This window comes from Ptychodera flava, chromosome 10 (assembly GCF_041260155.1).
Source record: "Ptychodera flava strain L36383 chromosome 10, AS_Pfla_20210202, whole genome shotgun sequence".
NCBI lineage: Eukaryota > Metazoa > Hemichordata > Enteropneusta > Ptychoderidae > Ptychodera > Ptychodera flava.
In genome coordinates this window covers 43,464,628-43,486,359 of record NC_091937.1, presented here as the reverse complement: position 1 = coordinate 43,486,359, position 21,732 = coordinate 43,464,628, and the positions used below count along the sequence as shown (strand labels likewise).

Genomic DNA, 21,732 nt, shown 5'->3' with positions numbered 1-21,732 from the left:
GAGTGGCTCTTGCATACCTTTAATTATGGTCTTTATTTTCTTCAGTGAGGATAGGATCTGAAAATGATTTTAGACCTCGCATCAATAAATGAAATAGTTTTCCTAACAACGTATTGAACACAAAGAATGCAGCAAAACTGCCTTTTCAAGAACAAGTAATCTATAACTGATTTCGTAATTATTTACAGTAAACCAAATGTTAACAGCAGTTTCCATCAGCGCTGAGTATGTTATTCCCATTTACGCTCACGAAGACTCGCAGTAGGTTAAATATAAAAATTCCTGATTTGACTCATATACTTCAATTTGCGAAGGAAATCCTTTTTTATCATGTTTTAGACTGTGAAGGTTGTTACTCTCATGTGTGTGTGTGTGTGTATGTGTGTATATATATATATATATATATATATATATATATATATATATATATATATATGGCTTGGATGTGTTTCTAACTGGTATTAAAATTTGATAAACAGTATTTGTTTTGGTATAGCGACATTTTGAAACCAACTCAGAGCGTTTGGTTAACAGCGTACATTTGTCATAATTGATAATGTGTAGCTTTTCTGATATACAAAGATTACATTCCTTGCATGTGTTAGAGTAAATTGATGCTTTGTCAATTATTGACCATGACACATCAAAGACCTGGTCCTTGTTCTTGAGAGACCAAATGAACTTTGACAGTTCATTGTGGTTCTCTTACTTCTTGGTACTGAATGATTGCATGTCTTTAGCGAAGTGTGTTATGAGTGAGGCCGAGTTAACCTCCTTACTGACTCCCGTTGATACTTTGGCCTTGTAAACGAACCCTTTGGCTTGACAGTCACCTTTCGCTCTGAGTTGTGTTGAATTCTAGTATTGACAATGCAGTCTTTCCGTCCACTTTTGAAAGTATAAGAGTAACTCCTTTTTGTAAGCGTATGGGTAGTGTAAACGAGATGTCAAATTATAAATTTGAATATTTTAATGTATTCGACACAAACCGATATTCTGTCTCAAACATAGTGGTATTATCACCACTAACTTGACTAATCTGAGTGATAATTTGGGCTTAGCACCCAACACTGTGAACCCGAAAGGTTTTTATCAGCATGTTTCGCCTAATTTGGATTTCTTTGTTATGTTAGGAGAAGAGAACGTGGCGCTGTAGAAATAAACATGAGGTGTGCCCGTTGCATAGTAGACAGATAATCGCAAACACACAAAACAGCACAGAACAGACAGTAAATAGACGGTACACAAACAAAGTCAAATTCATGAAAGAAAGATATATGGACCTCTGGCCAAAAGACCAAGAAGTGATGTCAGGTGTTTCGACAGGTTAATGTTTACCTGTAGTGGGGGCCGCCGTCAAACTTTATCTCTAACCTTCTGAGATTATCTTTTGACCGCAATGATAAGGATGACAAACACATCTTTCGGTATTTTCTGTGGCGACGACTTCAGTCCACACAACAAAGCCGTTGTAACACTGACAATGTTATGTGTGACCGTTCTTGTCCTTGTAGTACCGCTGTTGGTAACTGCCTTTCAAGGTAAGTGTGCAGATTGTTTATTCGTGTCTTAATACCGATGATGGGCCGAATCAACTCTTGAAATCGATTAGGTTTTGGTTCAATTCAAAATATTTATCAATGTGGTAAGTGTTTGACACACAATTTGACAGTAAACTGGCATTGGTTGGATTTGCGTTGACCAAACGACCTTGTTAAATATACGATCACAATCTCGTTATTCGAAACGGTGAATTTCCTGTCAAATTCTAAACAACTATTGAGCTATAACCTGTTTAATTATACAATTCAAAAGGAAACAGTGTTTTGTGTATTTTCTACGTATTTATCTCCGCATGAAATTTAACTCTACCTTTTCCCATCCGCATTATCATAGGCGCCTTTGGGTTCTTTGACGGTCTGAGCAGTCAACCAGATGGAGCGTTCAGTAGCCTGCAAATCCTCAGGGCGACGCTTTTAAGACAACTCACAAATAAACTCCGAGTTTCGACAGGTGCAGGTGTACCGGGTCCAGTAATCCGAGCCCTGGGGTCAGCGAGAGTTCCTCTGCCAGTGATGCGTGCAATGTTATCACGATATAGTGAGCAGGTAAGGAAGAGGCTATGATTAAAATCGGACTTTAATAGGTTCAAAAATTTCAAACCTTTCTTAAACTACAGACTATGTATCATTTAGTATTCAAGTGCATTGGCAACATTCGGCCGAATGTTTCGGGCTAATGTGCAGTGTCTCGGAAACTGTTATCCAATTGGTTGGCTGAATCTTACCGTTATCATTGAATTATACACAGCCGACTCACTAAGTTGCTGTAAATAGTGACAATTGACCAATCAGATATAACTTCGAGCCAGCTGCACATCAGCCGAATACATTTCCGTCAGTTCAGCAGGCGGGAGCGAATGTCACGCAAATAGAAATAGTTGAATGGTAAACGCATGCGCCTAGAATGTGTGGCAGAAACATGAGGATCTTTTCCCGACGATTACATTATATGCCATGGCTGCAGCCTTTGAAATATCCCGAACAAAATACCCATGTGGCGAGTTATTGAAATCAAGCGCTTGGTCACATTTAAGCGCATTGTCAAGTTTGTGGGTTAATGAGACTTATAGTCAAGCTACTTTGATGGTCCGTGTTAGCGATTTGATTCCCTTCTTTCCCCTTGCCAAGCCACAGAGCTTTAATCTAGTCCTGATTTGTCTTCTGGCATTATATGCATGAAGTATCACGATTGGCAAAGCATGTCAGATCGTCGGAAAATGCTGTTTAGTTACATTTTGAGTTATATTATGTATCTAAAGTGTCTATATTGTTCTTTTAATAGTTAAGAAAATCTTTTAAAAAAACAATGAAAATGTAGGCCGATGGTTGGTCTCCCTGATGACCACCTCTGAGTAACAGAAGATATACATATCGGTGTGATAGTATGATCTTTTTATGCATGGCAATACTTCAACACATCTTTTTGTCTTTGGGTAGGAGCTTTTGATAGGCACGAATAACTAGAAATAATGTGTCATTAGACAACGAATTGAGAACGTGTTAATCAGTCGTTCTTTCACTCCGTTCTTTTTAGCAGCAAGATGATGACACGCCGCGTAATCTGCTACTGTTTCGTCTACTTGGAGAACAGATGGGGAAGAAAATCATAGAGGGAGCCCTCGCCATGAAGGAAGACTCAAGAGTTTACAATTTCGGGACATTTTTCGACTGTGATTGTGCTCTTGAGTACTTGTAAGTTATGAAGTATTGAGTTCCATACCCGAATTATCGCGTCATGCCCTGTTCATTGGTGCAAGAATCAGGGAATTTCAGTCACTCCGATTCAACCAAGTGACAAGAATTGGTTGTCATACCCTTAGCATTAACGATCTTCAGCAATAATGTCGCAACAGAATACAAATTACATCATCGACGCATTGGGCATTTGTAGGAGGTTTGTCGTCATCATGTTGGTGTTCTTGGGTAGCAGGTAATTTTGAGATTTTTAAAATATGAATGCTGCTTGGCCTAATTGTACTTGTAAACCAGGTAGAGATCAGGCAAAACGACCCTTGAAACATTTACTGCAAAAGTTTTCTTAAGGTAGTATGCGCCTCGATAGTGAAAGCCTTTAACATTTGCTGAAACTTTTCTCGATGAAAATTTCAACCATTCTCTTTCCAATACAAGAATAAAAGTCAGGGGTCACCGTGCAAAATTTGGTACTAGAGAGACAAATTATCCATGATTTCCCGATATTTTAAATTCAAAATGGCTGTCATCCCTGTGTTAACTCTATGGGGAAAGTAAAATTTTCGATTTTCAAAAAAACCTAAGATGGGGGAAACTTTTCTTTCAACAAGAGCTTTAAAATGAGCCTGCAAAGGTGGAAGATCAGAGAGCATTGATAAAATGTGAAAGCCCGGATATCTGCCCTGTCTCCAAGGCGCGTTCTACCTTAACAAGCGCATTAGGGAATCACAACTAATTCATGGTTAAATAGTCTGAGATCATGAGGATGTACTCGATTCAGTTATATGCAAAGTTGTTACATTTGTTTCGTGAAAGCTGTTCTCTCACTCAGAATTTCACTTTGACTGTGCGCGACAGAAAGTATCCAAAGCAAAGAAAATAACATAAGAGCTTACGCATAAATTTCATTGACATATATTCGCCAGAATTCTTTCATCTATAAGTATGAACGTGATGAAACTAACCTCACTTTGAAAGTTTTCTTGTTCAAAATATAATTTCTTCACAGAGGGGAGAATGCTGCAATGGTCGGATTTTTGCCAGATTTACTTCACGCAGGTAATAGAAAATGCTACGTCGACAAATTTTAATATCAGCTGATTGAGTTGATAGTTTCGCCATATACATTTCTTAGAATTTTACGCTTTTTTCGCCTTTTCAGTAATTTGGCATTAATTGTTCAATCAGTCTACATTACTACGTGACCAGACTACTCTTTCTATCAAACGTGTTTTCACTGGAAGAACTGTTGAACTCTTCACCTTTCACTTAAGAGAGCCTTGGAACCTTCATCGAAAGAAATTGTGTTGTTATACATTGGACCTCTGTGGCAGTTCAGTGAAGCGTGTTTCGACTGACCCAGGCTGAATAATGACCACTACCAAACTGTATAATTTCAGTCAATTTAGATAAAAGAAACAAACAAAACGTGTCTTGAAAATGCTTTGCAATTTTTTCACTTGATATTTATGCTTTACTCATACTGATACGGTGATTGACAAAGGAGCATTTCTACCATGTTTTGCATGTATTTATCGTACTTTTATCGTTTCTGGCATCAGAAACGTAAAGATTTCTCTCGCTCGGCCACTGTGTACGCTAAATGTTGGCTCTTTAAGTTCAGATCGTAGTGTTTTTGTCTTTGGGTAGACAACTTACTGAAATTGTATCCAAGATAAAGGGCACGGTTGTTCCGCTTTATTTTTTCGAGATTTACTTCTATTTCAGTCTGTGAAGAAGCTGGGAAGAAATGCACATACCAATATGCTCCTTACAGTGAATGTTTATCACACAAAAGCGGGGAGCTGACGCGGGCAGGAGTCGGTATGGCTTTGACGTTGAAATCAAAGAGACAGCCATGGTTGTCCTTATTACTGATGACGGCGATAATGATGATGATGTTATTGTTGTTGTTGTTGTTGTTGTTGTTGTTGTTGTTGTTGTTGTTGATGATGATGATGATGATGATGATGACGACGATGATGATGATATTGATAATTATGTTGGTGGTAGGGAGGCTTGGTGATGATGATAATGTTGATGACGATGATGGTGGTGGTGGTGGTGGTGGTGGTGGTGTTTGAAGATCCTGTTCAATAGTGATGTATACTCATTAACATTCCATGAAAAATATATTCAATATATGAACGGTTATTCCCTGCACCTTTAACACGTGAACTAATGTGAACATATGGCTCAATTTGTTGACAGGACTTCTAGGGAGGAATTTGGACGTCTGTTTATCCTGGTTCAAAACTCCTGAACGGCAACTGTCTGTGTCGTATACAGACCCCTTCTGGGTCTTTGATAATACGGCTTACTTCTACGTTAGAAGAGGTAACCCGGGCAACTTCGATCCTGAAAAAATAGAGGGCAAGACAATAGGTGATGCCACATATCAATATCTTTCTGTCTTTCTGTTTGTCTGTTTATGTGGCTGTCTGTGTGTCTGTCCTTCTTTCCGCCCATATGTATGTATGTATGTATGTATGTATGTATGTATGTATGTATGTATGTATGTATGTATGTATGTATGTATGTATGTATGTATGTATGTATGTATCTATGTATGTACGTACGTGTGTGTGTATGCATGTTGCTAATCGCCCGTTTCACAACATTTATCATGCTCAATTTAAGGGTTTTTGTATTGCAGCGTACAAATATTCGAGTTTGTAACGGGTTTGTACTTGATATAGAACAAAACCAGTAAAGAAACCAGTTTTTTTCCTTTCGCTCAAATTTCTTTTCCTTTTTGAACTTTCATGTCAGGTTTCATTGATGGCATAGCAAGTGACTTTCCGTGTTTATTAAAAGGAAATAATATGACGGCTATTGACGCTGAACGTCAAGGCATCAAAGAGCATTATGTCGTGGAAGATGAGATATATACGCTCTTGAGGAATGATCAGGTAATGATAATAAGACAGTAGCCTACGTCAAATAATAATTGAAGTGTAAACAAAACAGGGAAACTGATAGTCAATGGCAACATAATAATGTTAGTAATTCGAAAAAATCCGTGAATACTTTCGCTGCACCCCTGATTTAATTTTAAGTAGGTTACAATAAAATACGATATGCACCTGCCGCTATGTATTATGGGAAGTGATTATTTTTTATTGATGACGTGAAAGCAGTTAACTATTCCAGCTATTTGTGTAGTGTTATTGGTTTGTCGTCAAAGCCTTTCGCAGTTTCTTTATAGCTTTTCTTGATAACGTGTTCGTCATGCCGTTATTCATTTTTAGATCGATGCCGCGTTTGTACTGAGAGTATCATTTAGCGACGTACCGTTCTCTCATGAATTCGACCAGCTTGGTAAACCCTTGAAGTGCAGCAAGGGCAGTGAACTTCACGGAATAACCCGGAAGGACAACCTCGTACCGTGGTTCAATGATGCATTGCGCAAGATGAAAGAAGACGGACGGTACTATGGCTTGTGTCGTGATGCAGAGAAAAAACACGGTGAGCCGGGACATTAATTGTGCATACTGTGGATGCGAGTGATATATTACAAAATGAAACCATGGTTCATCACATAACATACGTGTCAATATGTCCATTCCACAACTCCCTGCAATATCTCAATATCTCCCCGACTTGGTACTTTCAGCTTCTCTAATATCTCTTCGTTCATTTATATCACGCCATCAATCAAGTAATTTAGCTCCTTTTCTGTCATATTGCAGGTCACAAGGGGAGTATCGACTGCGTGTAGTTCGTTCGTCTCCCTCCTAAGAAAGTTTGAAGAAGATTGGTCGGACCGCAAGATTCGTATCGTACACAATTACGTCATTGCGTTTACGTCACTTTGATATCGCTGTGAATTCAGGAACAAATTCCGCCTATCTTTAAATGCTTTAAGTCGTTGAGTTACATGTGTCATTTTTAATTCGATATTGTTTTTCGGAGTTTTGACTTTCTTTGACAATCTAAGAGTACCTTTCATCTTGAATTTTATGTGTAACTATATGGACATTCGACATCGATAAAATCACATTGTGTAAAGTTTGGCGATCAGTTTTAATATATTTCATCACGCAATATATTTTATAATCTTTTGCTGTTTTATTTCATTGTAAGCAAATTATTAATAATTAAAGCTGCTGTTGGCATCAGATTACTCTCCTTGCCTCCATCTTTAGTCGCATCTCAGTTATTGGCGCTATCTCCAAGCAAGTTGGCTGCCTCGATAAGACAAGGACTAACAGTATACACATAGTCAGTTCAAATGAGACGTAATGCAAGACCGACTATTTAAGATTCTGTTTTAAATTTTTATAAACGTTCATGAAAAACCAAAGCTCGTTCATCCAAGGAACTGCATAAGATGACGGCTCTATTCAAGCCTGAATTCCGGTACATATGATCTGTCTTTTTCCTAAAATGACAGATAAATAGATCTGAGCTAGATGAACTAAACCAGACGTAAATAAGCATTGCCAGCAATAGAATATGTGCTTATTATTATTGTACTTGGGCCTCAGCCCAAGTACATTTGTTTTCATTCCGTGGGAAAAAACTCTGTAAGGTATAACCATTTCTGGCTGAGACCAGGGAGGGCAAAATGTCTTGGCTTCATCTTTCTTGGCATAATAAATGGCGTAATGATGTTAACTGAATGGAAGTGCTGCTCTCAGCCAGTCTTGAATAAGTGAGATGTGAATATTAATGCTTCTCTATCTGAGTTTTTGCCACAAAATCTTCTGAATATAATCAAAATGTGCATCGAAATGCAACAATTAATGCACCCTCCGTTTCCTAGGCGATGGCACGACCCTTGCTACACCCACTGGACGAGCCAAAGTGGGAGGGGTAATTTCAGTTTGGTCGAACAAGAGGGCTCGAGACCAGAATTAACATTTAAACTTGAAACATGTTAATCGCTGACAAGATGTGGACTAGTGTTAATCGAAGTAAAATTGTGAAAAGGAAAGGTTTTATATCCCGGACACAATGAAAAACATTACGACTGGAAACTGTACCCCCAGTTGAGAATAGTAATGCCCACAGCGATGGAGAACACTTATCCTTGAGCTGAGAAAACCAGACCATCATTTGAAATAGAGCTGCAGATTCGAGAAGCTCGTTCAAAATAGCTAGGTACACCCCATAAAGGGGTGGTTTCGAGTTTTGAGGGCAAATTTCGCCTCCTTCATATAAAATCGTACGTTTGTTTTTCCAGGAGAACACACCATTTGACACAAAATTTGCATGTAATGGGGTCGCCAGTAAGCACGTGGTCAAATCTGGCATAAGAAACAATATGAAATGTTGGGTAAAGCCAGTCCAAAATAAACTGATTTGAACTTTTGTGTTTGTAATTTATACCACTGCAGTAACATTACCTTTTTTTGACAACATCACACAATGTAATACGTTTTGAAACTGAATACTCCGACGTATTCTGTGTCTCCTTTGCTAAAAAATACGGTATGCCGATTACCCTGTAAGGAGATGATGACGTCAAGACAGATTTGTAGTGTGTTTGGTCCTGGGTCCTGGATGGTGCACGAATTTTGTCAAGGTAGCTTGTGTATTTATTTCCTGAATGGGAGAGATTAGGGTCGATCTAAACGAAGGCCGAAGAATGTTATGATCCTCTAAGCGAGCTGAACTCTAACGCGAATGGTTGGATAATTTGGAGGATGTCTAGAATGATCTCGTCTCATTAAGATTATTTGGCGGTCAGTATTGAATTTCAACTGCGTCACAAGTTTGCGAAATGAGTATTCCGTCGAACGGTCAACGAACGATATTTTAGAAATCTGGAGACATGGCACATCGCATTTTTATTTTAGTATTTTATATTTTACAAAAGATGTAAGAAGCAATGATTTTGTCGAAAATTCTGAAAAAAATATAGGAAGATTTGATCGCGAACACATTTTCACTTGGGGTCAACTAGCTCTGCGTACGATGCTGTGTGTTCCACTACAGCTAATCGCCCCGCTCACCACAGCCCTGCAAAGACCCGTACGCGTACGTAGGGTCGGTGACTTCAAATCCATTTTGGGATTTGACGTAAAAAGCCAAATTACTGCCGAAATTCAGCGTTCTTGGGCCCAAGTCGTATCCCAGCCTACCTCAGCTACTCGATCGCTTCCAAAAATGACAGTCTTTTATTCACTTCTCGTAAATAACCGTCGATGTCGGCAACTCTCTCGCTAGCCCTGCGTACGATGCTGTGTGTTAGCTGTAGCACATAGCATCGTACGCAGGGTTTAGGGTCAACATGGGGTCGCAGCCATGTTGCCTCAAAACTTATTTCTGTCTGCACTCAAAACTCAAAAATGTCGGATATGAACCTGAAAGATCGATGCAATTTTGTCAAACTTCGGCGAAATTTCAGCTATAGACAAAATTTCATCTAGGTAAGGTAAATTTACTGAAATTTGATCGACAAATAATCCTGAGCTTGAACGTGACAGCTCGCCTTCTCCGGGAAGTCAAGCATCCAGCTGCCATACACAGTTGCCCATATGGCCAGGTTATGAGATTGTTTTCAAGCGACGGTCGGCAGACCGTACGGGGCTCTGGATATGAACCTACCGCCGGTGTAGCTGTAATAACTGTTGCGTTGTTTTTAGTGCCCACGGACGAAGTCCTGGGGGAGTTATAGGTTTGGTCATGTCAGTCCGTCCGTCTGTCCGTTCACGCAGATATCTCAGACATGCCCTGGTCAATTTCTTTCAAACTTTGCACAAGAATAGTACCCAACCCCATACAGATGCACGTCGATTTGTTTCACAATGCGATCGAATTTGGCCGTGTTAGAGGACTTTTTAGTTTACACCTCCATAGACTCCATGTATAAGGCAGTTCTCCATAGACTTTCATGTATAAGGCCAAGAAAAATAAAAATTTAGTTTCTCATCGTATTCATATTGCCTAAAGGATGCAGTGACACAGTTTTTTGTCCCCATGGATAAAGTCCAGGGGGCTTATAGATTGGGTCATATCCGTCCGTGAGTCCATCAGTGAGTCCATCGGTTCACGCAGATATCTCAGACATTTTGACAAAATATCATGTGACCTTGGTGACCTTTGACCTCAAATATACATTATTGTCCATAACTCAGTAACCACAAGTGCTAAGCCTTTCATATTTGGTATGATGGGACACCTTATGACGCCACATATTGTACCTCATTAATTATGCGCATATCTAATTTTGAGCGAGCCAATAGAGCTAGAGGTCTGATTTGTGGTATATAGGATAATTAACAATATAATTTGTTTGACAAAACGTCACGTGACCTCAATGACCTTTGACCTCAAATATACATATTTGTCCACAACTCAGTAACCACAAGTGCTACATCCTTCATATTTGGTATGTGATAAGACACCTATACGACACCACATATTGTACCTTATTAATTATGCGCATATCTAATTTGAGCGAGCCAATAGAGCTAGAGGTCTGATTTTTGGTATATAGGAATAACTTAGCAATACAATTATTTTGACAAAATGTCACGTGACCTCAATGACCTTTGACCTCAAATATATATATTTGTCCACAACTCAGTAACCACAAGTGCTACACCCTTCATATTTGGTATGATGGACACCTTATGACACCACATATTGTACCTCATTAATTATGTGCATATCTATTCTGAGCAAGCCAATAGAGCTGGATGTCCGATTGGTATATAGGGATAACTATAGGGTAGAAATCTAAATATGCCCATCTAAATATTAGACATCTACCATCGAGAACAAAAGAAATTTGCTGTAATTGAATATTTAAGGAGTTTAAGCAATTTCACTATAAATAAAGAACCCCTGCCTCAAACTCCACAAAAGTTGCTAGACATATTTTGCCGTTGTCATGCGATTGCTTCGTTTAATAACCAGTTAATCAAATGCCTAATTGACAGGAGGAAATTCAAGACCATATTTGAATAGTAGTATATATTGTCCTCAAAATTACTCTATCTCGGCCCAAGTACTCATTGCCTTCAGCAATACTGCCTTGTTATTGTTGACTTCAGATATAATTACCCATATATAAAAACAGATAAATAAAAAGTAAATAATAGAAATGAAGTTAAAAAATCCAATTACACCAGTTTTTCCATAATTTACTATATATGAAAATGGAAAAATTCAGAACTGCTGAAATAAGGGGGTTATCAGAGATATGCAGTCTACTGAGAAAACCCACTGACTTTTTTCTAAACATTTCGTCAAATGTTAAAATCGATAAGTTAACAAACAAAGGCTGTTACTTTGCACATGATTGTATGTGAAACCTGTCAATTTACGATAAACCTGATAAAAAACTTTCTCATTGTCTTAAAAAGATTCAACAGAAAAATTAGACCAAAGATGATATTAAAAAGACAATAAGGGACATCACAGAAAACAGTAAACAGGTGGTTTGTAACAGAAATCGATGCAAATTTAAAATCTCGAATAAGTGCATTGCCTCTCGCATAAAATGTCTCGGATGTCATCGTCATCCTTTAGGTCAGAAGTTATAAAGTGTCCAAGGTACTTATACACATAAACACAGTTAAGCATTCTATTATTCAAATATATCGGAGCTTGTTGCAGCTTTCTTACATCCAGTTGTATTAACATACATACAGTTTTTTTTCTCATTAAAGAGTATTTGGCATTCTTTGCCATAATGAACACAAGCGTTTAATAACATTTGCTGCCCGTAAGAACTGGTGGAAAAAATAACAAGGTTATCTGATTATATCAGATGATTGATCTTAAAGTCACCAATGAGACAACCATACGGTAGAGAAGCAAGTGATTTGCTAAGATTATCTAAATAAACAGTGAAGAGTATCGGCGATGTAATGCCTCCCTGTTTAACCCCGTTTATTGAATGGAATGGTTCAGAAAGGCACCCATTCCATCTGATAACAAAGTCCTGATATCTATAAAGGTATGACAGTAATCTAATCAGATATGGGTGTACGCCTCTAGTTGATAGTTTTTCAAATAAAATGTCATGTCTAACGTAATCAAAGGCTTTAGAGGCGTCCATGAAAGTAACAAACACAGGGGTATTATGATTTTTGTAATAGTTGAGAGTCTCTTTCAAGATAAAAATTGACATGTCTGTACTATGATTAGGCTTGAAACCGAACTGATTTCGGTGGTTACGAGAGAATCCGTACAGCGGTGCAACCAAACTCTTCAAGAATTTTAGAATAAAGTTGTCGCAACAGCAATAGGTCGATAATTTGACTTATCACAAATGTCCCCTCCCCTGTGTTTAGGAATGGGAACCAAAACAGTAGTCATGACATGTTTCGTACGATTCCATGAATTAACATGGCAGAGAAGCAAAGTGCTAATAAGACGCAAACCTTTGAAGATGCATACTTCAGGTGTTCCGCTGTAACTCCATCCATACCAGAGGAGGCACCTGTTTTAAGATCACTAATTAATTCAGAAATTTCACTGTGATGCACAATCATGTCTTCAGAGAACTGAATATTGGGAAAGGCAGGTGTACAATCTGTACCAGTATTTGTCAGAATAGTCTCAGGTGCTTCCACATTTTCACAACCTCATCATCTCCATGACAACCATCAACAGATGACGGTGTAGGTGGTTTACCTTTACGTTTGGCTATTTCTTTCCAGTAGGCTGTTGAGTTGTTGTCTAAACTTTGAGCTAAAGCATTTGCACGAAGCTCATTCTCGATTCGTTTACAATATGCTAGCTGCCGTTTAAAATAAAAAAAGGAACATATTTTGGAGAGCCATTATCCTTCCATAAAATAAAATCTGTACGAGCTTTTTCATGATGCTGTTTAACTAAATCATTCCACCCTGGAACAACGTGTTTGGTTGCGCCGAAACCTTTTGGGATTGTCTTGTCAGCAGCTTCTAAAAGTGCACAAGGGTCCCATTGAAGTCAGTAATGAATGGCATGATGACAAACACATTTTCTTAAAATACGTATCCTTCTTGGTGGAATAAAACTAGCCAGATCCCACGTGGACTGTGAAATACTTCGTCTTGTCCGTGATCTGAACGATGTCAACACTTAAAACTGCACTGCACTGAGTTACTTGGACAAACTCAGGTATATTATCTCTATTTGCTACTGTTTCCTTTCAATTTATGGCACAGAAAATTTAAATCGGCTACCACAGCAACTTTGTTTGATCATCAAAGACGTTGTAACATTTGCTCAAAGTTTCATTTTAGTAAAAGTTAAACAATCGTATTCCATAATCAAGAAATCTTATAAATCGTGACTACCATTCATGCGATTTCACTCACGATTCTCGGAGGTTAAGCTACAGATTTTCCAAGCAAAGGCTTACACGCATAACTTTTAATGAAAAGCCGTGATAATATTGTTATTGTTATTGACTGTATCTGATGGGCGTATTCATCGTCCTTCGTGCCGGTTTGTTTATACATTTATAGTGGGTTTATCTCCTTAAAAAATAGCGCAAAGCACCTTTCGTACACCAAACATATGTGAGTATATATGTGAAAAGGACAGAATATAAACGTAGCACAATATATTCGAGTGAATTTAACATTAAACAGTGTGGAATGGACGCAGCGAACGAATTCTTGCATCACATCAGATCAGGTTTCAAGTATGTACCTTAGATTATATGAAAAAGAAGTTGCTTCTTTCACTATTTGCAATGTATTGCGTTATTTTCATGAGTTCTTAACACAAACTCCACGCATTTTCCATCAATTTTTTATATCTGGCCTAACAGGTTTCTTTTATATTTCTCTGGTACCAAAATTTGCAAAGTGATCACCGATTTCAGTTTTTAATCTTGAAAAAGAATGCTTGAAAGTTTCTTTGGGAAAGATTTAGCAATAATGTTTGAGTTGTTCACTTTCGGGACGCATACTTCCTTTTTGACTGATCGAGCATTTGGAATTGAAAAATGACAAGTACATGCATCGCTCAGTAACTAACGCAGAGTCATTGTGACATCACTACGTTCTCCGAGCTCCTTTGGACTCTGTTCGTTAATTGGTACAAAGGTAAATCATAATAAGATAAACTTCATTTTGGCCAATCACAGACAAAGTTTGTCTGCCGGTCAATGTGTCATGACTCCATATTGACCGTAGACCGGACAACAGCTCCGATCCTGGCCAATTCAAACGTTTACGATGGCGCGTCTAGTCTTACTGGTGTTAGTGTGTGCCTTCAAAGGTACGTGCATACACCTCATGGTCACATATTTCCGATGGTATCAATCTTTTATCAAACTCCTAATTTCAACAGTGTTTTTGGAGATTTTGTTTTTTGATGCGTTACAGTAACTGCTGAGGAAGTGATTGTAATTGTATAGTTCTTTACGTACTGTATGCCAGCTGTGGGCAAAATAAGTGTACGATATGCATTGGTGCCAGTATCGTTTAGGCTGAGGTTAACCTGCCCACTAAGGTCGTTTCTGTCTTCTGTCGTTTTAAATATATCAATTTGATGTTTTCTAAATAATTGGAAAAGGAAAATATCTGCGCATGATTGACTGAGACGGTCACTCATACATTAACCACAGAAGACGACAATATTTCATATTCTTCCACTTATTAAGTTAATCTAGAATCGTTTCATAGGATTCTTCTCGCATTTGATGATGGATAAACGAATAACTCTGAATCCAGACCTCAAAGACACGGTGAATAATTTGTGACGTTTATGTTTCGTCTCCCTATAGTCTCAGATATCGATGCGTCAAGTCTCTTTGATGGCCCTGGTACTCCGCTAGAAGGTGTGTTCGGTGGAGTCCTGCAGAACAAAGAATTTGTGATAAGACAACTCACAAATGACCTCCAAGGTCCGGCAGATTTACCTGGCCCTTTGGCACTTGCCTTGATGTCACCTAGGATTCATCTGCCCGTGATGCGTGCAATGATGTCACAGTATACAGAGCGGGTAAATAAGAGATGCGTGTTGGAAACAAACTAAAAACAGTTCATAAGGATTTCATAAACCATTTGCAGGGTATTTTGCATCTAGTTAGCAGGCAACAACGATATTTCCGTCTTGACATCAAAAGCGTTAAAAATAAACCAATACATCTATCATGGATCGTAAGGCAGTAAAACCATAAAAAGTATGGCAACACACAGCGTTTTTAAGCGTCGTTCCGCGCAGTGACCAGAACCAGACACAATTTCTTTATATATGTTAGATAGGGGATCACTTGTGAAATACCAACTTTCGTTAAAAAGGCTCACTACTCCGAATATAAATGTTATTGTAAGATGTGTCTTCGAATTAAATGCCCACCCAACACTCCCATTTATAAGTGTTTTTTAATGTACAGTAAACTAAATAAGGGGAGACTTCACAACGACATAGCGATGTTCGTTGTACGTTATCTGAACAATAGGCTCTCAGACTTGTTTGGCAGTTGTCCTTTCGCTATTTCTCTTTCCACAGCAAAACGATAACACACCACGTAACCTGGTACTGTTTCGTTTACTTGGAGCACAGCTGGGGAAGAAAATCATAGAGGGAGCCCTCGCCATGAAGGAAGACTCTAGAGTTTACAAATTCGCGACATATTTCCTGTGTGAATGTGCACTTGAGTACACGTATGTCAGATAACATTAAGTCTTCAACCTAGATTATGAACGTTACCATTCTTTTCCTCTCGTTTACAAAAAATAATGAACTACTATTCTGGTTAAATTCATAGATAATTTCCACAACAACAACCATGTCTGAGCATGATTCGGTAAAATTTAAAAGCAATCGATGGGTGGTTTCGCGGATGTTATGATCAAAACTGAAGCAGAAATCCTACAAAATTACAATATTCGAATTTTACGATCGTTTCAAACAGTGAAAGAGATCATATGCCATGTTAACAAACTAAAATGCTATTGAATAAGAGTTTGTACAGGTAAATGAAGGGGAAAAAAAATAAAATATGGATGTTCAAACTTCATTAATCACTGTAGATGAAAATTAACGCCAGAAAATTTTTTAAGTTAATGCAGAAAACTAAAATATGGATAATCAAATTTTATTATTAATCTCTTGAGATGAAAATAAACGCTTATACAAACCTTTCCATCAGTTCTTCATGCTTGTAGCTGCATTTGTATACTATAATCTTCGGTTTTTGTCAGAGACTTTTGAAAAATGTGTTCGTAAACTACTCGACAGCAATACGACATAAGGTGTGATATGTAGGCATGGCAAAAAATGATTTTAAAGTTTGAAAATGTATATTTTGGAGGCAAATTTCCCACAAGTTTGGAAAAGACATTATTTTAATGAAATCATTAGCTGGTTTCTTACAAATCTAGTCTCCAATCAGAATATGTGTGTCCCTGCATAGAGTTCACGTCATTCAGAGATCTTGAAATGAAGACGAAATTTGCAATGATGGTTTTTGGCCAAAGTTTTACGTTTTCTTCCGAAGCAACATTGTTGTGAAACTACCCATCCTATTTCTTACTGTGCACCATTGCTTACTATTTAACTATGTGCGTTGAAGTGTTAACCTGATGATGTTCAAATAGTAACAAAATTTTCCTTTGCAAACTTCTAGATATTCTACACCTTTTCCTGCATTTTTGGTTAAAATTGTACAGCTGCTTCAGCCGTATTCACATTTGATTTTAAGGTGTTATTAGGGGCCCAAGCCTACCGGCTGGGCCCCTATTGGTTTTACTGGAGTTCAATATTCTTCTTCTTCCTCATCTTCTTCTTCTACTGTCCCTTTTTTTGTCACTCTTGATCTCAGAAACCGCATGACAGAAACTTCTCAAACTTGCAGTGCTAATAGCTACTTATGGGTTCTCGTGCATATTATCCTTAAAATTTTGATTGGTCATGTGACCTGGCGGCCATATTGGATTTTCCGAAAACCTAAAAATGCCTTTTCTGCTGACCTAGGGGTCTAGTCAGTTTGAATTTTTTTATATAGCAAGCATGACCTAAGGTCTTAAGAATTGGCAAATAAAATCGCGTGCGGTCACGTGACCTTGGCCGCCATATTGGATTTTCGAAAAATACCATTTTAATCTTTAAAAATCTTCTTCTCCAGAACCAACACACCGATTGAGCTGAAATTTTGCTCATGTCATCCTTAAAGTGTTCTCTTTCAAGTTTGCGAAAGGCGTTTGGATCGGTCACGTGATTTGGCCGCCATCTTGGATTTTGCAAAAATCGCAATTTAATCTTCAAAAATCTTCTTCTCCAGAACCAAAACACTGATTAGGCTGAAATGTTACACATGTCATCCTTAGAGTGATTCTTTTTAAGTTTGCAAATGACATTTAGATCGGTCACGTTATTTGGCCGCCATGTTGTATTTTCAAAAAATAGCAATTTAATCTTTAAATATCTTCTTCTCCAGAATAGATCACCGATTGATCTGAAATTTTACTAGTGTCATCCTTCGAGTGATTTCTTTCAAGTTTGGGAAAGACATTTAGATGGGTCACGTGGTTTGGCCGCCATATTGGATTTTGCGAAATTCGCAATTTAATCTTAAAAATCTTCTTCTCCAGAACCAACACACCGAATAAAATGACATTTACTCATAATTTCTTAGTTTGAGCACTTTGAAGTTCCTGATAGGCAATTGGATCGGTGAAGTACTTTGGCCGCCATATTGGATTTTCCGTAAAACATGCAATTCCAGGTGAAATGTACTGTAACTAAGAGGTGATGTCCAAAATCCTACTTTTTCAAGTTCCAATTTTGCACATAATATCATTACTGCAAGAACTTTAACCATGTTAACCGCTTGGGGCCCGCCAACGCTGCTTGCAGCTTTAATTCTTTTACTTATTTCACCTCAAAGTCACGTGACAATAGTCACCTCAGAGTCATTCTGTAATCAATAACTTTCAATTGTTTTTCGTGTATTTTTCGTGTGTTTGCTGACATATTCTGTGTTTTTATGTCTGTCTATTTGTTATTTCTATCCTCTGAGCTGTAAGGTGATTACTCTTTTTAGGACAATAAAGTATAATAATAATAATAATAATAATAATTAAAGTAAACAATGTCAAGAATGTTCTCAAAATAATTGAGTAACATATACGAGTTGATTTTTACATTTTTCTAAACTATAACGATATATTTTTCTTCACAGAGGGGAGAATGGCACAATGCAAGGCTTTCTGCCAGATTTGCTTAATGCAGGTGATTAAAAAATGCTACCTTACTTCATATAATACTATAGAATAAAGGATCTTGCTATCAGGGACTCAAGGTATAAATTTGCAAATTTACTTTCAGATTGGCTTACTCTTGAGTAATAATGGTGATTACATTTGCATTATTACAAGACTAAAAGTGAGTAAATTATAAGATATCGGGGGGATCTGGAAGATTTTCGGGAAAAATATTCCCAGCAAATGTCAATGAAAATAAAAATCTGCAAGAGAAGGCTTGACATAAAAAAGATGGCAGAGTGGAAAAATTTGTGTACAATTGATCAGGTAAAATATAATGCTACCTTGTCAATCTTTCAGACGCCTACTTCCATATATCAAACGGTGCAACCCTAAGACGAGTTGAGTTCAAGAGATGTTGCAATCTTAAGAACATTTCTGTGATTTCCAAAGCGTTTGAAACAGTGTTAGTGATTTCAGCCTAAGATGAAATAGTATAGCGTATAGCGTTTGCTCAGCAATGAAAAGAGTTGACTTTCAAAGCAAAGCTACAAAAGGTCCAACATATGATGGACAACTGATTGGAATCAATTTCACTAACTTGTACCACGAATAATTTCTTCGTTTAGGATGTCCCTTGGGCGCACATCCGTGAAAGTTGAATAAACCATAATAACTCATGCGACCTCTTACGCCAAATATAAATCAAATGCACACATTTGTCCCTCAAAGTTTTGCACATCTTTCTGTTACAGTTTGTGAAGAAGCCGGGAAGAAGTGTACTTACCAGTATGCTCCTGACTACCAGTGTGTGTCCCACCAGCATGGAGATCACACACGGGTAGGAGTCGGTATGGCTCTCTTATTGAATGTACGGTAGAAGCCTACCCGTTGGTGATGTAATGGATGATGACAGTGACAATTACAACTGCGACTATGTTTTAATGACGACAACTTTGATGATAGTCGATGACATCAATGACAATGAGACTGACAGTGGTTATAATGGTGCCAGTCATGATTACGAAAATACATGATGATGATGATGATGACGACGATGTTGATGATGATGATGACGATGATGATGATGATGATGATGATGATGATGATGATGACGACGATGACGACGATGTTGGTGGTGGTGGTGGTGGTGGTGGTGATAATGATGATTAAAGACTATGATAACAATTTTGATGTACTATCATTATCGCAGTGCTTGAAATTGCCGAACGCAATGTAAAACTTTGCTGCTGAACCAGAATTCCAACAACAATGAAAAATGTGTGTATTTGCAGGACTGCTGGCGGGATATTTTGACGTGTGTTTATCGTGGTATAAAACTCCAGAACGTCAACTGTCTGTGTCGTTTACAGACCCATATTGGATGTACGACAGTTCAGCACACTTTTTCGTTAGAAAGGGTAATCCTGACAACTTTGACCCTGGTAACATAGTCGGCAAGAAAATAGGTGAGTCGTGATTTTTTCAGAGCAATGTAATGTAACCTATCTATCTATCTATCTATCTATCTATCTATCTATCTATCTATCTATCTATCTATCTATCTATCTATCTTCTTTTCAATCCATCCATCCACCAAGCCATCCATCCATCACCCATTAATCTGTGTTATGTGCACAAGTTATGTTTTCATACCGGTAGACGGCCGGTAGATGACAGACCTGTATAACATTCCCATGGTTTATTGTAGATTGTCGTACAATCACATCTCACTTCCCCTGGTTGTCTACATGTTTGCCTTAGCCTTCTTCGATGGTGTGGTAAGCGATTTGCAGTGCTTACAGAGTGCTGAGGATGTCATCGGTACGGATACTTTGGATCCAGTCACCCAAGTTATATATGTCACAGCCGAGGAGATGTACACTATCATTGCGAGTGGCCAGGTAATGATATCTAAACAATATCGTGCATCGTCATTTTCAAGCTGTGATATTTTCTGTTGGACCAGGGCTAAATTATGTGAGTAGTGCAATAATGACGAGGAAGCCGTTGGTTCAAATTCGGTATATCTACGACGCAAGTTTTGTTCAAAGTAAATCCGAAGAAATCATTCTCGTTTGCCAAAACCATTACATCATACTCGATAAGAAAGTCTTCATACGTTGTATTCTACTATTAAGAACTATAAAGAGTTATAGATGTGTAACGACGCCGCCATTTCGTTCTCTTTTTCATGATGGTTTTAAATTGTTATTGTCAGTAAATTTAATTGACAACGATGGATAACGTCATATACTTTCAGGTCGATGCTGGGTTTGCAATGCCTATGACGTTCCGGAAAATGCCATTCCTTCGCGGGTTCGACATGCTAGGAAAACCGGTGAAATGTGGTAGGGACAATGAATTTCACGGCATGACCCGCAAGGACAACCTCGTTCCATGGTTCAATGATGCTTTGCGCAAGATGAAATGGACGGGCGATACTACGCCTTGTGTCGCAAGGCAGAAGAAAAACACGGTAGGCCACGATGGCGACGTTACTCCAAAGATACCGTCTATCTTCCTCCGTTTGAATAAAAAAACATGTTGGCGTACCTTTGTATAGGCTTCAGCCTGACACTGACAAAAGACAATTCTACAAGGATGTAAACACTGTCAAACGTAAACTAAGAATACCGACACGATGAGAATGTCGCTTTTCCAAGATTTGATTGAGAAATGTCGGTCGTAATTCCTGAAATTGTGATGTACTTTGTTCTAGTGACTATCAACAAACTGCCAAAGTATCCTCAGCCTGTCTGCATCTGAAAGTCTAATCGGACGTGAAATCGCACGATAGCAATCAAATGACATCATTCCATCCTGTTTCAGGTCACATGGGAAGTATCGCTTGTGTGTAGTTCGCATTTTTCTTTGTGTTGTGAGAATAAATCGGATTGGACTGGAATACTCCCAGCGTACATTGCATGATGACGTAACTTCCTGAAAACTCTGACGTAGCTTTGAATTACTTCTTGCCAATTTATTAAATCGGAAATTTCATCAGAATTTGATTTATTTTCTTGTAGCTCCGATAGCGATTAATCGCCTATCTAAAGATTAACATCAGAGCGATACCTCTTTGGCCTCGGCATTGGAATGTTTACTTTGCAAATTTGAGTGCATCTGGCCGTGTATTTTGGCCAAAACTGTAGCAGTATCTTTGATTATACTTGACCACATCCTATTGAAATAATTCAAGAATCCGTGTAAATGTAATTTGCATATAACGACATAATAAAAGCTGGCTTGAATACATCACATAGTCGATTAATTTATCGGCTTTGCTTTTGTAGTTGAATTTTATTATGGTCTGGCCGTATAAACTCTTAAGTTACTTCGGTTTTCTTTCAGGAAATGGTGGACTGTAA

General features: G+C 38.1%; 1 protein-coding gene across 1 annotated transcript; it reads left to right on the top strand.

Moving 5' to 3' along the window:
* Positions 1-1,452: 1,452 nt before the first annotated feature.
* Positions 1,453-6,986, top strand: LOC139142899 (uncharacterized). The gene is made up of 9 exons (XM_070713083.1): positions 1,453-1,541; positions 1,897-2,108; positions 3,100-3,254; positions 4,264-4,313; positions 4,983-5,078; positions 5,466-5,639; positions 6,027-6,166; positions 6,506-6,722; positions 6,947-6,986. Exons 1-9 carry the CDS (start codon positions 1,484-1,486, stop codon positions 6,973-6,975), a joined length of 1,131 nt encoding a protein of 376 aa, XP_070569184.1. The 5' UTR covers positions 1,453-1,483; the 3' UTR covers positions 6,976-6,986.
* The last annotated feature ends 14,746 nt before the right edge of the window (positions 6,987-21,732 follow it).

Bases quoted from the DNA above. Each gene is read 5' to 3' on its own strand.
- LOC139142899 (XM_070713083.1), top strand. From the start codon at position 1,484: ATGTTATGTGTGACCGTTCTTGTCCTTGTAGTACCGCTGTTGGTAACT. The intron at 5,079-5,465 runs GTATGGCTTTGA...ATTTGTTGACAG, and splicing joins GCTGACGCGGGCAGGAGTCG to GACTTCTAGGGAGGAATTTG. The intron at 6,167-6,505 runs GTAATGATAATA...ATTCATTTTTAG, and splicing joins CGCTCTTGAGGAATGATCAG to ATCGATGCCGCGTTTGTACT.